The sequence below is a fragment of the Salvia hispanica genome, chromosome 3 (assembly GCF_023119035.1).
Source record: "Salvia hispanica cultivar TCC Black 2014 chromosome 3, UniMelb_Shisp_WGS_1.0, whole genome shotgun sequence".
NCBI classification, from domain to species: domain Eukaryota; kingdom Viridiplantae; phylum Streptophyta; class Magnoliopsida; order Lamiales; family Lamiaceae; genus Salvia; species Salvia hispanica.
In genome coordinates this window covers 23,133,853-23,149,918 of record NC_062967.1, presented here as the reverse complement: position 1 = coordinate 23,149,918, position 16,066 = coordinate 23,133,853, and the positions used below count along the sequence as shown (strand labels likewise).

General features: G+C 37.2%; 1 protein-coding gene across 2 annotated transcripts; it reads right to left on the bottom strand.

The window, feature by feature from the left end:
- Positions 1-11,967: 11,967 nt before the first annotated feature.
- LOC125212715 (ethylene-responsive transcription factor 1B-like) lies at positions 11,968-14,956 on the bottom strand. 2 transcript variants are annotated; one of them, XM_048112952.1, is made up of 3 exons: positions 14,714-14,956; positions 12,870-13,314; positions 11,968-12,571 (listed from the first exon to the last, which is right to left on the bottom strand). In XM_048112952.1, exons 1-2 carry the CDS (start codon positions 14,717-14,719, stop codon positions 12,892-12,894), a joined length of 429 nt encoding a protein of 142 aa, XP_047968909.1. In that variant the 5' UTR covers positions 14,720-14,956; the 3' UTR covers positions 11,968-12,571; positions 12,870-12,891. The 2 variants fall into 2 exon arrangements, with proteins under 2 accessions (XP_047968909.1, XP_047968908.1); XM_048112951.1 differs by lacking the exon at positions 11,968-12,571 and having other exon boundaries at positions 12,847-14,166.
- Positions 14,957-16,066: the final 1,110 nt, after the last annotated feature.

The following is a 16,066-nucleotide window of genomic DNA, read 5'->3' as shown; positions in this document are numbered from 1 at the left end:
TGGGGTTGTGGTCACAATATTTCTTCCTTTTTCAATACCATTCAATATACCATACATATGAGCGCATTAATTTTCATTTTCCACATAGAGATAGGCCTATTTTTTTTTTATTTTTTTTTGGTAATTATCAAGAGTATCCACCGCGGATCCAATGACTATTTCTTCTATGATTTGTAGGGAACTCAATGGGTGGGACAACTGACTCAATGATTTAAGGATGCTCCACACACAAAGATAGGGATCAATCCACTGACCTTTTGGTTAAAGATGGACGAGTCTCATGCTACCGACCACCCCTCGGGTTATAGATGGTTTTATATAGTATAATTGTTTGACGTTTTGTGGTGATGCTCACTCTCTGTCTTCTTCTGCCCGCCGATACAATCTGATTGAATGAGCAGTCGTTTTCTTGGGTAACACTTATCACTATTAAACGGGCATGTACAATTTTTTATATAAATAAATAGTAAATTAATAATACCCTATTAGATTATCTACTAGTACTTATTTAATACTTACATATAAAATTTGTTGGGAAATAATATAGTACTACAAAATTATCCCGTCATTTTAGCATCTAGTGACCCTGAAACAACTCGAACTAATTAAGGTTCATTACGATAATGAAATTCATGTAATCTCATTTCTTTAAGAAATCTATCTACGGCCACTTCCCCTATCTAAAATATCACCATACGTGGGGTGGAATTCCTATGCACACACACAATTTTACCATCTTCCTAATTAATATCATGAACACTATGCAAATTTATATAGAATGGAGAGAGAAAAGAAATTTAAAGTTAAATTTAGTGAAGAGAAAATAAAAACAAATACTAAAGGTTTAAGTACGATGGTTAAGGTGTCCAGAGCCTTTGTCCTAGCGGCAAGGAGCTTAGACATCAATGTATGAGACGACGAGTTCGAGCCCTCTTGACCTCAATTGTAATTTCCTCCTCATAGGAGTTAATTTAAAAAAAAAAAAAAAGTACGATGGTTAAGGTTTGTGTTCAAATTATATACGACAGCCACAAATTGAACTTATCTAGTTAGCCATCGCACTCATGGCCCCTCCAGTCTCACAGAGTCACCAAAATAAAAACTAAACAAATTGAATGTATAATAACTTTACTAAAACAAGGGTGTTGGTCTCCAATAAATGTTGGAGGTCATACCATCATAGTCTTATCAGTTAGGAGAGGGCAAACAGAAATTGAAACATAAGATATCCCTTCAATACTTATAAGTGTATCACATATATATATTGTCCTTGTTTCTCTTGGGGCTTCTTCATCATTTGACATCTGAATATATTTGAAATGTTTACGAAGAAATGTCCAAATATTGAGCTCAAAAATCGAACAGACAGAAGAGAGTGTGTGGCTATATTTTGTATGAGAGATGGTGCAACATTTCAGGTTATCATCATCATATATAATATTAGTAACTAGTAAATTGCAAATCCTCAGCAATAAATAATACTTTTGAATTTCACAGTGGATTTTGTCCTCTTCCGTCGGCGGATCACATTTCTATAAAGAAAATCACGGTTGCATAATTTAATACTAGAATATAGGAGTAATAGTTTTCTACATTTCTAGGATTCTCCCATTCGTTTTTTAATAGTATACCATTTTCGTGTTCTCTTTGATTACCATATACAAATAATTCTTTATAGCAAATACACAATGCGTACGGACATATACAAATAATTCTTATATGAGAAATAATTTCAGCAACTTACCGAAAATCCTATAGGCGATCAAGGATATCAATTTTTGTCGTCGAATTATTTTAATCAACCAAAGTTATATTTAGCCATAATTAAGTACAAAAAAAGTTTTGTTTTATGTAGGTGTTGATAGAGCCACGTACAACCATTGTATTTAATCGAGCAACATATCAATACACCGAGATTATAAAATGAAATACAACCGAAATTTAACGCAACAGAAATTAATCTCTCCGTCGTTTGGGCATATGCCTCTTTTTCAATGACCATGGCCACATTTGATGCAACATAAATTGATGCACAATTCTATGCTTTTCTTTGATATAAACTATAATTTCTTACAATTTAAATTGACACAATATATCTTCGTTTCTGGGATGTATGAGGAAAGCAATCCCAATTTTATGAAATTAACACTAACAATTCATGTGTTGTGTAAACCAACACCAAATATGGTGTTACTGAAAAAAATTTGTGAGACAAAAACTCAAAAATGGTGTAAATTTTAAATTTGGTGTAAATGGTTTGAGTAAAACTATTTTTTGGTGTGACGTATATTCAAAATTGGGTTTGAGTTTGATGTAGTATTTGGGGATGGTCTTAATACATTTCATATTCTACTAAAAATAGGAGATTTGAGTCACCATTACCACTGAGGTAAATTAACAAGAAATTAATTATTCATTTCCTTTATATGAAAGAGAGAAGTATGTAGTGAATAATAGACGAAAAGGAGTGAAGGGTTGAGTTTATCACACCCAACAAACACATCCTAGACCCAACGGATATCATTCATGATTCTCGTGGAGTGTCACGCGGCAACCATCTGGGTATCCCAGATAAATAATAGGCCATTCTCTTTGGGCCACCTTTAATTAGCCCAAACGAATAAATCCCAAGCGCAAGAGTTAATTGGTCCATTTATGTCACAATTTTTATAGTGGAAGTACATACGAGGGAGTGTTATATTGTTAACTCAATACCTAATTGCTAACTACAACTAAATAATAACCATTAGATATTCAAATTAATGACATAGATCATCAACCACGAAATGTCAATACGATCAACAAAAAACGTCAATAAAGTCATAGGATTAATTCCATAAAATATCAATAGGGGTATTAATGTCAATTAACTACATGTTTAGTTATAACTAACTTTTAAAAGAAATCTCAAAACGTTAAATTCATATAACATATATCAAATTAAAGATAATTTTATAAGGATTCCAACGATATCATACATGCATATGTTCCGACGTCAAAATTTGAAAAATAATTCGAATTTTTTTCAATTTTTTCGTAAAGCAGAAATGTCAACATACTATATAAAATATGCCAATATAATACATGTAGAATGTCAATATAAGCAATGGGTTAACATTCTTAAAGCATTGTGTTGACATTCTCCAAGCATTGTGTTGATATTTTCAAAACACTATATTGACATTTTCATCTAAAACCCTAATTTGGTGTATTTTTTTTATCTTTTTTTATTTTATTAATAAAAACGAAAATTACACGTGGCAAATTGTAGACCACACGTTTTCTAAAATCCTATGGCCTTAAATTAGTTGTAGTTAGCAATTAAATGATGAGTTAGCAATTGATCACTCCCCAGTACATACGTATGTTGTTTAATGCATCCTAATAAATTATAGAACAAACTCCAAAAAAATGTTTCATGATAATTTGTATTTCTGAAAACATCACCAACATTTTAAAAAACTCTCCATATTTGAGGTTCCAACTAAAATTAAGAGACAAAAAAAAAAAAAAAGTTAAGGGGAAGTAAACAATATTTTCATCAATTTAAGGGAGATTTTTCTGTGTCCTTAATTTTGGCATTTTCAAAATCTCCGAACACAAGTAATTACATCTCTAATTTTGTGTCCATGTAAGGTTAAGTTCTTTTGTAGTCACACACTTCGCTGAGGAACCCTGAGCCGCTACTGTTGCTGCCGCCGCCGAATTGGGAACCGTTGTGATAGGGATCTCGACCTTAGCCAGGAAGGTCCAACCGTGCGCACCGAAGTAAGCAACCAGCCAGCAAGTGCAGCCCAGGGAAAGGGGAATCAATCACGAGTTCGAAGCTCGTCAAGGAGCAGGACACGTCCAGCCCACTTCCAAGATTTTATTCCTTGTTAATTAGATTTGCTGCATCTTTTATTTTTGGATATTTCCTTTACAAATATTATTATTTTATAGAGTCAAATCTTCTTGGGTTTTCTTCTTATTTCTTTCCCAAGTCGTAAGTCTGAATCAAGCAGGGATTATAGAATTCCCTGAGATCGAGTCATTGAGGAATAAGAATAAAATCTTTTTCTCCTTCTTGCTCTGTTTTTCGACCAACTCACAAACTCTCAAACTATTGTTTTCATCCCAACATTCCACTCGAACATGTGCTTTTTTGTTGATAGGATAACCAGATCCTATCATCTGGTGCGTTCATTGATTACTCTTCCTCTATCCCTACCATGTCGACGGACAGTGATGACGGCGATGAAGTCCATAACAGACATGAGTATACCACCCAGGAGATTGGACAAATGTTGTTTGACATGCAGCTCCGTCAAGCAAAGTACGAAAAAAAGATGATGACCCATAAGAACGAGCAGGAATTCCTTGCTCGCCAGCAGACAACGGTGAACAAGAATATCAACGAGTCCTTGACCAGACTTGCCAACGCCGCCGAAAACCAGCAACCGCCGGAACCAGCAGCACATACCCTCTCTACTCGCGGCTGGGCACTGCCCCCTTCTGTGACAATGAAGCCGATTGATTTTAATCCAGATACTCACCCCAAATTGGCTTCTCGTCCACCACGATTCAACGGCGAGCACGTTGTTAAATGGATTCGCAAGATCCAGAAGTATTATAATCATAGTTTTACTCCACTCCAGGAACGGCTCTATCTAACCTCCTTTTTATTCGATGATGCGGCGGAGGAATGGTTAACATATTGGGAGGACAACGCCGATACCAAATCGTGGGATGTGTTTCTGCTAGCGGTCAAGAAGAGGTTTGATCCCGATCACTATGAAGACTATGTTGGCCGCCTCGCGACTTTGAAACAAACCTCTAAAGTGGAAGCCTATCAAACTGAATTTGAATCCATGCTCCAAAAGGTGACTAATGTGGGAGACTCCACGCTGACATCACTATTTATCGCAGGGCTTAAACCCCCGACCAAGCAAGAACTCCTGGCCAGAAGGCCCGCTACGCTCCAGGATGCATTTGCTTTGGCTCAACAATTGGCTGCGTGTCAGATAGCAGCGTCACCGACGTATTCGCCCAGACCGAATTGGTCAAATCGACTCTCTCGGAATGCGACCCCCACAACAGGCGTGCCACGCAGCGATCACCCAGACCAAAAGGTCAACCGTGAGGGCCAGCAGCCGCGGGACTACCCGGTGGTTCGTATTTCAGCCGCGGAACGAGCGGAGCGTACACGGAAGGGCCTCTGCTGGTGGTGCCCAGAGCCATATTCTCGTTCACACGTCTGTAGCACCAAGTTCTACGCTCTCATGGGTGCCGATGATGAAGACGATTTGGAGAACGATGAGATCATTGAGACTGATCCAGAGAACGATGCATCGACCATGGTCATTACCGGGGCAGTCTCGAGTGTGCATGTTCTATGCCCTAAAATTAAACCAAGATCCTTGCGAATGAAGGGGAAGATCAACGATACGGTGTCGATACTGATCGACGGCGACAGTAGTCATAACTTCATCAAGCCCCCCTGTCACCGAAAAGCTAAGTCTTTCCCTCCACCCGATTTCGCCCTTTTGTGTTTTTGTTGGTGACGGTGCACATCTTAAATGCAATTTCGCTTGCTTGGAAACTCCTATTTGTATGCAGGACCAGATAATTTCCCAATTCCGACAGCAGATGAACTTTTTGATGAACTCCACACTGCTTGGATTTTTTTGAAATTAGATCTTCGTTCGGGGTATCACCAAATCTACATGCATGCGGATGACATCCACAAAACAGCTTTTCGAACCCACGACGGTCACTTTGAATTTCTGGTCATGCCGTTCGGATTGACAAATGCTCCTTCCACCTTCCAGGCGGCAATGAATAATATTTTTCAGCCATTCTTGAGACGATTCGTGATCGTTTTCTTTGACGATATTTTGGTTTACAGCGATAGCATCGTTGACCATTTGGTGCATCTGCGCCAAGTCCTTGGGATCCTACGCGACAATGTGTTCTTTGTTAAGCAATCTAAGTGCTCCTTCGGCGTTACAACTATCGATTATCTAGGACACATAATTACCGGAGGACAGTTAAAAGCAGACCCGACAAAGATTCAGGCGATGACTAATTGGCCTGTACCAACGATGATCAAACATCTAAGTGGCTTTCTGGGGCTCACAGGTTACTATCGCCGTTTCGTCCAGAATTACTCCATCATCGCGTCGCCCTTGACTGAGTTGCTGAAAAAAGATGCCTTCGTCTGGACGGCCAGCGCGACCCAAAGTTTCGAGGCGCTGAAAGCTGCTATGTGCGCCACCCCGGTGCTCCGGCTTCCAAATTTTGAGGTACCATTTGTAGTTGAAACAGACGCGTCCGATGTCGGGATTGGCGCCGTCTTGCTGCAAGAGGGCCACCCCCTCGCGTATTTTAGCAAAAAATTGGGTCCGAAACGCCGACTTACCTCTACATACCACAAAGAACTCTACGCAATTGTTGAGGCGGTCCAAAAATGGCGGCAGTATCTTCTCGGTCGCAAATTTATCATCCGCAGCGATCAACACAGCCTCAAAGACTTGTTGTCACAAATAGTCCAAACTCCAGATCAGCAATTCTATCTGTGGAAATTAATGGGATTTAAGTTCATCATCGAGTATAAGACAGAAGCTTCCAACAAAGTTGCAGATGTGTTGTCGAGGCAGGCAGAGGAGCCGCGACCGTCCGAAGCGACCTTGTTGGCCTTGTTCACACGCCCAGCAACTGCGATTCTCGATACGATCAGGTCCGAAAATGTATCGCTGCCTGAATTGATCCAGCTCCACCGCGCAGTTACGGACAGGCGAGTCCCTGCTCATGTTTCGGTACAGGATGGATTGCTCTATTTCAAGCGCAGATTGTATTTGGGGCGTGAGTCAACTGTGCTAAGAGATATTCTGTCAGAATGCCACGAATCTCCTACGGCGGGGCATCCGGGCGAAAAACGCACGTTTGCTCGCGTCGATGTTTCTTTTTATTGGGTGGATATGCGGCGCGACGTCCGAAATTTTGTAGCGGCATGCGTCACTTGTCAAGCGATGAAATACGTTCGTGATAAGCCAAATGGGTTAATCCAACCCCTACCAATTCCGGATATGGTGTGGGAGGCAGCATCTATGGATTTTATTGTTGGGTTGCCGCCTTCGCAAGGCTTTACAATAGTCATGGTGGTGGTGGACCGTTTATCTAAGTATGCTCACTTTGGAGCACTCAAGGTGGGGTTTCATGTTCCTCGTGTGGCTCGTTTATTCATTGACACAGTGGTTAAATTACATGGTTTTCCGAAGAAACTTCTTTTCAATAGAGATTCTATTTTCATGAGTGACTTTTGGGAGGAATTAATGACGCTAAGTGGTACGAAGTTGCAATTCACTACAACGTATCATCCGCAAACTGACGGCCAATCTGAGGTAACCAATAGGACGTTGGAACAATATCTGCGAGCGTATACCTTTGATTGTTCGACTCGATGGTCTCAGATGCTACCTTGGGCAGAACTAGCCCTTAATTGCTCTGTCAACGTGAGCATTGGTGTTTCTCCTTTTGAGGCACTTTATGGCCGCGAGCCCCCGAACTTGTTCGATACTTATTCTCGACCCTCTCATAACAGGGAGGTGTTTGATTTGCTTAAGGAGCGGGAGGAATTTTTGAGTGCACTCAAGACCCGAATTAGGAGAGCCCAGGCAAACATGACAACCCAAGCAAACCGGCATCAGAAATACGTGGAGTTCATGGTAGGCGACAAGGTTTGGCTTCGCCTCCAACCTTATCGTCAACATTCGGTTGGGAAACCATTGGCTGCTAAATTGGGACAACGTTACTATGGCCCTTTTCAGATCGTTGAGAGGATTGGCAAAGTCGCCTATAGACTACAATTGCCAATGTCTAGTCGGATCCACGATGTGTTTCATGTGTCTCTCTTAAAACCATTTGTGGAATCTGCCAATCTGCCCCAGGTTTCAGTGCTTCCTTCGGCAAATGACAGGGGCCGCCCCTTGGATGATCCAGTCTGTGCTTCATCTTCTCGCACAGTTCTAGTTGGGGGCGTTCCACAAGAACAATGGCTAATACATTGGGCTTCAGATGCGGACTCGATGCCATCATGGGAACCAGCAGCTTTGATTGCTCGAGAGTTTCCCCATTTGCACCTTGAGGACAAGGTGGTTGCTTTGGAGGGGGGAGTTGATAGAGATCTCGACCTTAGCCAGGAAGGTCCAACCGTGCGCACCGAAGTAAGCAATCAGCCAGCAAGTGCAGCCCAGAGAACGGGGAATCAATCACGAGTTCGAAGCTCGTCAAGGAGCAGGAAACGTCCAGCCCACTTCCAAGATTTTATTCCTTATTAATTAGATTTGCTGCATTTTTTATTTTTGGATATTTCCTTTACAAATATCATTATTTTATAGAGTCAAATATTCTTGGGTTTTCTTCTTGATTCTTTCCCAAGTCGTAAGTCCGAATCAAGCAGGGGGAATTCTATAAATTATAGAATTCCCTTAGATCGAGTCATTGAGGAATAAGAATAAAAATTTTTCTCCTTCTTGCTCTGTTTTTCGACCAACTCACAAATTCTCAAACTATTATTTTCATCCCAACATTCCACTCGAACGTGTGCTCTTTTGCTGATAGGATAACCAGATCCTATCACGTTGTTGCCTCCAAACTGAAACCCGCCGCTGGGGAATTGGGTTCTTCGTGCTTGGATATTGTGATTCGTCAGTGTTTAGGTTTAGAGTTTAGGGTTTAGGGTACCGTGATTCATTCTGTTACTAGAGAGTGAAAATTGTAGTCGAGAGAATGAGAGGTGTGAATAAAATGAAGTGAAATGAGGTGTATATAGGGTTAAATTAAAAAAAAAATTAAAATCACGCCGATTGGCAGTCGATCAGCGTGCAATAGGCGTCGATCGGACCGCCGATCGTGCGCCATTCGAAGATCAGCGACGCCCGCCGAGCGCCGATCCACGAACCCCAATAAACACTGCTGGGGTCGCCAATCGGCGCCCCTATTGTTAGTGCTCTTAGTCAACAACCAATAGTCTTATAGTAGACGGCACGAGTATTAATACAATATTGGTTAATTAGGAAAAGAGATACTACATCTATCTATGAATTAATAGTATTTTTTTTTTATTTTGGATCGTCCAACAAAGTTAGTCTCATCTATTTATCGTAAATTTCTCTTTCTAATTAGGCGAGTTTCATTTCAACCACTTTTTCTCTCTATCTCTGTGTTACTATACTAATTTTAAGTTAAAACTCGTCATGTCGTCCAATACAAACACTATTTTTGGTAAACGGATGCAGTGGCGGATACAGTTTTGGGATACTACTGTACCCCCAAATTTTAACAACTACTAGTAATATACTATAGTGAGTTCAATCTGATAAAGAGAAGTCTTTGGTCTATCGGTTGTAGATGCACCTCTCCTGTTTTTAACCTGTGTACGAGTGAAAACTGCTGTATCAAAATTTTACCTTACAGAATTTCCTTCTTTATTTTTCAGCACTCTTTTAAATTTCTCTTATTTTGTGTTAAACTTTTCTGTCTTAATTTATGTTCAAAATCAATTTATTTTTAAATCTCTCTCCAACTATTAACAATTTAACAACCGATGTGTATTATTGTGGAACAAAATTGTTATATTCGTTAAAGAAATTATTTTGTAAATTCCACCACTCCTTCAAATTTAGTGTCTAAATTCTTTAAATCATCATGCATTTCTTTCATACGTTCTCCTTTAAATGATAAAAGATGCAACAGTTAAAAGGACCGTCATGTTTTGGGGATAAAGATGAGGCAAATTGCCATAGGTTTTTATCATGTTTTTTCAAAAAATATTTTAGGGTAATATATAGGTGTTTCATGACGATCGAGGCTCAAGTTTTTTTTCAGCTCAACATAAATCTGAAATATTTGTAATGTAAATTATTACATTTGGGGCAAATAGGGATTATTTTTTAAATATGGTGAGGATCTTCGAAGTTAATATCTCCGTGTCATTCAAAGATTGTAGATTGCAAAATCAATTATAGTAGCATTTGAATATTTATAAATTTTGTTTCTTGTTAAGGCTGAAACCTTAACTATTTCTGTAAGTAATTTTGAACTTTGACTTTATTGTCTATAATTTATGATTTAGCCCTAATACAAAATTCAAATTCAATATGTTGTATCATTGATTTTTATTCTAACTTTTAACATATATCAAGTACATTACTAAGTTCAAAAAGGTGGTCCAGTAAATTTTCATAGAAAAAGAGGTTGAGCATCCCCATCCGTGTTCTTGCTAATATGTTGTATCATTGATTTTTATTCTAACTTTTAACATATATCAAGTACAGTACTAAGTTCAAAAAGGTGGTCCAGTAAATTTTCATAGAAAAAGAGGTTGAGCATCCTCATCCGTGCTCTTTGGCAAGAGCACGGACGTGGGCTCAGACCCACTTTTACTCCCTCCTCTTAGGCAAGAGCATAACACCCACATTCATGCTCTTCCGCAAGAGCATGCTCAAGGGTCTCACCATTCTATTATTCAATTTAAATAAAAACATTTCCACAATAAAGAAAATGTATTAAAAATACACGAAATACCATTACAAATTACTAAAAAATTAAAAATTACATAATTAAAATCCTAAAATTTAAAAATTACATAATTAAAATCCTAAAAATTAAAATTATATAATTAAAATCCTAAAAATTGAGGTTGGGAGAGTTGTTTGATATAGTATGATTTTTTGTGTTGAAATGAAGGTATTTATAGATGAAAGTGTGAACTTTGGGATAAAAATAATGAAAAAATAAATTAAAAGTGTGGAAAAAATGGATATATTTTATTGGGAAGTGGGAAAATATTTTTTTTATTAAATCTGAATTTTTTAAATTTTTTTGAATTAAAAAACAAAAAAAAAAAGATAAACCAACGGCCAATCAGAGCATACCACGTAGGCTGCTCGTGCTCTTGCCGTTAGCACGGCGGTGCTCTTAGCTAAGAGCAGGGCCGTGCCACTTGCAAGAGCACAGCGGCGAGCAGAGCTTCGCCCTGCCAGCGGCACGGCAGGTGCTCTTGCATAAGAGTACCGCTGCGGATGCTCTGAATGATTTCAATGTGTCATATGTGCACCATATAATTTTGGAAATGCATACAAAAGAAAGATAAAACAGCTTGTGAATTACATGAAATGATAAGTTCTTGATGTACTGAAATTGACATAACTTGGTATTATTGAAACTTAACAAGCAAATTAGAACTGAGTTTTATGCTGGTAATTAGAAGATTAATGAGAGGGAGAGAACTGAGCTTTGTTCTCGTGCTTTTTGTGTGTCCATGTGTGGCAATATATAACCAATCAAAGGATACGAGCCATGATCAAGACTAGCTAGTTGTCAAGGCTATGGTGGTTACTGGTTAGAGCAACCGAAAGATCAAAATTTGTGACAGTGAAAACAATTCAAAGGCATGAAATATGTAGATTTATTTTACGTCATTTCATTCTCGGCCACAATAAAATTAGTCAAAAGGTACTGTAGTTCATAATTTCCAACACTTTATATGTACATGTTGTAATTTCTTAAAACATATTCATTCTCTCTTTTCAACCCTCGCTTTCAACAAAAAATGGAAGGACTGTTTAAAATCTACTATTATGTGTTACACACAACCAAAATAGTTAAAGTAACACATATATTGTATGTACACACATACGCACAACGAATACAATAAACTAAATCCAAACTCGTTAAAACATTCATAGTGTTAACCACAGTTGCAACTGAGGCTGCTCGGCAATGTATGCAAGCAAAAGCACATTGAGGCAGCATAACATAAAATATTAATGTTATTAAGATCATTTTCTATGGACAAGGAGCAGTTCCTAGGAAGTGAACATCGGTGCACACACAATCAGTGGCTCCTACTTCTAAAGCGGACGGAGACATGAATGAACCAAAGCACACCAAAAAGAGAGAGAGATTAAATATGAGAATATGCAGGCATGAGAACACATTTTCGACAAGAGCTAACAGATTTAATAGATGCTACTCGTACAAGGTGCATCTTCTTTTTAGGCATCCATCTCATAAGTATTTGAAGATTAAGCATACTTTAGTTTGTGTCGTGGAGCGGGGTCGTTATAAGTGGTATCAAAGCCACACCTCTTTTAGTACGGTGGATAATGAGATGTATATTCAGTTAGAACTTAACACAATTCATAGATGATATTCATACTAACAAGGTGCATCTTCTTTTCTAACTTCTATGTCATAAGAACTGTTTAGGGAAATCATGTTTAGCCATTCATAACAAGTTAATGCAGTTCTTTGTGTATTTGAGCTTACATTTATTGACAAATCCAAACATAATTGAACCTAAATAACAAAGATTATACTATTCCATCTAATACACTATTAGTGTACTAGTATGTATGTGGAATATGTATAGTCAACATCAGCAAAACCTTATATATTGATTGAGAATAGATCTTCAAAATCTTCAACACCAAATTGAGTTTCTGAGCTCCTACAGCAACAGTAGCATTTCACATGATTTCCTTAAGTGGTTACATATTATTCAAGCCATAGATGCTTAATCTCCTACCTAAATAAGGTTTTGCTCCCAAAAGCAAAATTAAAGGGGGTAAAATGGAGACAAAGAGGAGGACAAGCAAATGCAATTACACAAATTTGAGTCTAAATGAAATTTGTATCAAATTCGAATTGAACTTTCATTCAACTCCAACTCATATTTTGAATTAATAAACTAGGAGATTATTAGATAGAGATAAAGGGTTTTTTAGAACCCAAAATCAAGAACAACACAAGAGCAGCAGCACAGAAAATATTCCAAAAAAAAAAAAAAAAAACAGAAAGAGGTAAAAGGATCAAGATTTACTTACAAGAATTCAATAGTGTTTATGTTCAATCAGTAGTTGAATACTCAGACAAGAGCTGATCCAACAAATCAGATCCCAAGTCATGAAGAATCACAACATCATCTTCTCCAACACGCTTCTTACTCGAACTAGTTTGCTTCGTCATTGCGTTCATCAGCTTGTGAGACTCCTTCAGCGCTTTTGCAGGAGACGAGCCCTCCTCGCAGCGATACTTGATCTTCTCGAGAGATTCCGTCACTCTCTCCACGGGAAAGTTGAGTGGGACCGAGGCGCCTCTCGTCGCAAATGCAGCTTGATCATAGGCTAGAGCAGCCTCTTCTGCAGTATTGAATGTTCCCAGCCAAACTCTCGCGCCATGCCTTGTCGAATCCCTAATTTCGGCTGCGTATTTCCCCCATGGCCTCTTTCTTACTCCAATGTATCTCTTCTCCGTTTTAGAGCCATCTCCCTTTTCGTGGTTGGAAGATGATGTAGAGAAGTCAAATGACATGAGACCTTGATCTTCTTCTTTAATTTTTGGGTGGAGAATATATGAATGGTAGCACAGACTAATAGTAATGGTGGGTGAAGAAAAAAGAGGGGTTTGAAGCCTTGAATTTATGAGCTTAATTTTTTTTAGTGATTGGGAAGCTAGATTCTAGGACAGCTTGTACACTTCTGGCATTATCCTATAACTTTGACAATTACTATCTCTCTCTTTTCTGTCTTGTTTTAGTAAAAGTGAAAATTGTGTGTATCTCTGTTTGTAAAAAAAGTGAGGGTTTTTCAAAACGGTAAAATAGGAACAAGTGAGCTAACCCTAAACATCAGAATAATGTGTAGAGATTTACCAGTTAACCGTTTATTTATGATGTTTTGTGATTTCGGAAAGTTTAAACTTTTTAAATCCAATTTAGCAGCTTATTTAACAATATAAAGTATAGTACTTTGATGATTTTTTAAAATAATTAAACTTTCCATTTCCAATTTGAATAAATTATTCTTGAGTGTGTAGAATGTTCCCACATGTTTCACATTATTCATTAATTGTGTGAAAGAGATTGTAATTTTAGCTTTTTTGAAAATTTTGATTTATGATGAGCGATTGAGTGGTAGTAAAATTTATACGGAATTGGATATTTTGTTCTTTAGCATTGACTTGACTTTTGGTGTTGTGGTCACAATATTTCTTCCTTTTTCAATACCATTCAATGAATTATAATGGAGGTATTAATTTTCCGCATAGAGTTGCTTTTATATATAATTGTTGACGTTTTGTGGTGATGCTCACTCCCTGTCTTCTTCTGTCCGCCGATACAATCTGATTGAGTGAGCAGTCGTTTTCTTATTTATCATTTATCACCATTAAACAAACATAATTCTTTGAATAATTTAAAAAAATATAGTACTATTAAAGGTTTAAGTTTGCTGGCTAAGGTTTGTGTTCAAATTATACGGCAAACGACAAATTAAAGGTTTAATTGTCTTTTTCACTATATGTTTAATACTGCAAGGATTTGGTCTCCAATATATATATGTTGGTTTAAAGAAGACGAGTTTAATTAGTCACTTTAAATAAGATCAATTTGTTACATAGAGATTGAACTTAGTTTGAATATAAGATGATATGTAAAATAACACTCCTTTCCTCATTTGGATCACTCATATGTATGTTAAGAGTTCTAGTGTTCCACCACAATTTCAAAAATTCAATTACAAAAAAGAAGCGAATATAAAATGAATGAAGAAAATCATTTAAGAGAGGGCAACAGAAATTGAAACATAGGATATCCCTTCAACTTAAAATGGTTCTTAAATCAAAGAGGCCTTAACCAATAAAGAAGAATGATTAGTTAAGGTGTACTTACATTCATGAGAAACAACCTTGAAGAGTTTCTATCCCATCATTTGTAGTGTGAATATATATGATCCTTGTTTCTCTTGGGGCTTCTTCATCATTTGTAGCACATGAGATTAATCTTGACATCTGAATGAATTTGAAATGTTTTCGAGGAAACTAAGGGAAACAAATATCCAAAATATTGAGCTCAAAAATCCAACAGACAGAAGAGAGTGTGTGGTTGCATTTTGTATGAGAGATGATAACAACATTTCAGGTTATCAACATATATATAATATTGTTAATTGCAAATCCTGACCTATATATAATAATTTTGAATTTCAGTACTTTCACAGTGGATTTTGTCCTCTTCCGTCGGCGGATCACATTTCCATAAAGAAAATCAGGGTTGCATTTTCTGGGATTCTCCCTTTTTGTTTTTTAATAGTACACCATTTTCGTGTTCTCTTCGATTACCATACACATATATTTCTTTATAACAAATACACAACATGTACGGACATATGCAGAATGAATTAGGAAAGACTTTTATGAGAAATAATTTCAGCAACTTGAGCAACTTATCGAAGATCCTATAGTTAGTCAAAGATATAATTTTTTGAATCATCCAAGAGAGTTATATTTAGCCATAAGTACATAAATAGTTTAGTTTTATGTGTGTTGATAACTTGATATAGGCTCATCCAGATAGAGCCACAACCATTGTATTTAATCTAGCAACACATATCAATACCCGAGATTATAAAATTAAATACAACCGAACTTTAACGCAACAGAAATTATTTGGACACATACCATGGCCACCACATTTAATTTATTTATGGTGTTCAACATATATAAATTGATGCACAAATCTATACATTTCTTTGATATGAAGTACTACTATAGATTTCTTACATTTTAAATTGACCCAATATCTTCATTTCTGGGCTGTCATATACTCAGCTAACAAATCATGTGTTAGTAAACCAAATTTACACAAGCACAAATGAAGAGAGAGAAATTGAATCAGCGATTAACTATAAGTTACTTAATGGAGGAATATGCGACTGAATATAGATTTGGACACGAGTGTGGGACCTCATCCCTTTAATTTTCGGATCAAGTTCGAATTTTTTTCAAGAACAATTAATGTTTAAATAAAAAATTTTTAATCAAAATTTGATATAAATAAAAAAATTTATACAATACTCCTAGATAAATATTTGTTCAGCTCGATTCCTAAACAAAATGAGATTGTTTATTTTCGTAGTGGAGGTGTATGTATATAGTCACGTACGTATGTTGTGTATTCCAAAATAAATTAAGAGATGCAAGAAAGACAAAAGGTTAAGGCCACCGGCGGACGTAAAATTGCCAT

Coding starts and splice junctions, on each gene's coding strand:
- LOC125212715 (XM_048112951.1), bottom strand. CDS start 13,356: ATGTCATTTGACTTCTCTACATCATCTTCCAACCACGAAAAGGGAGAT.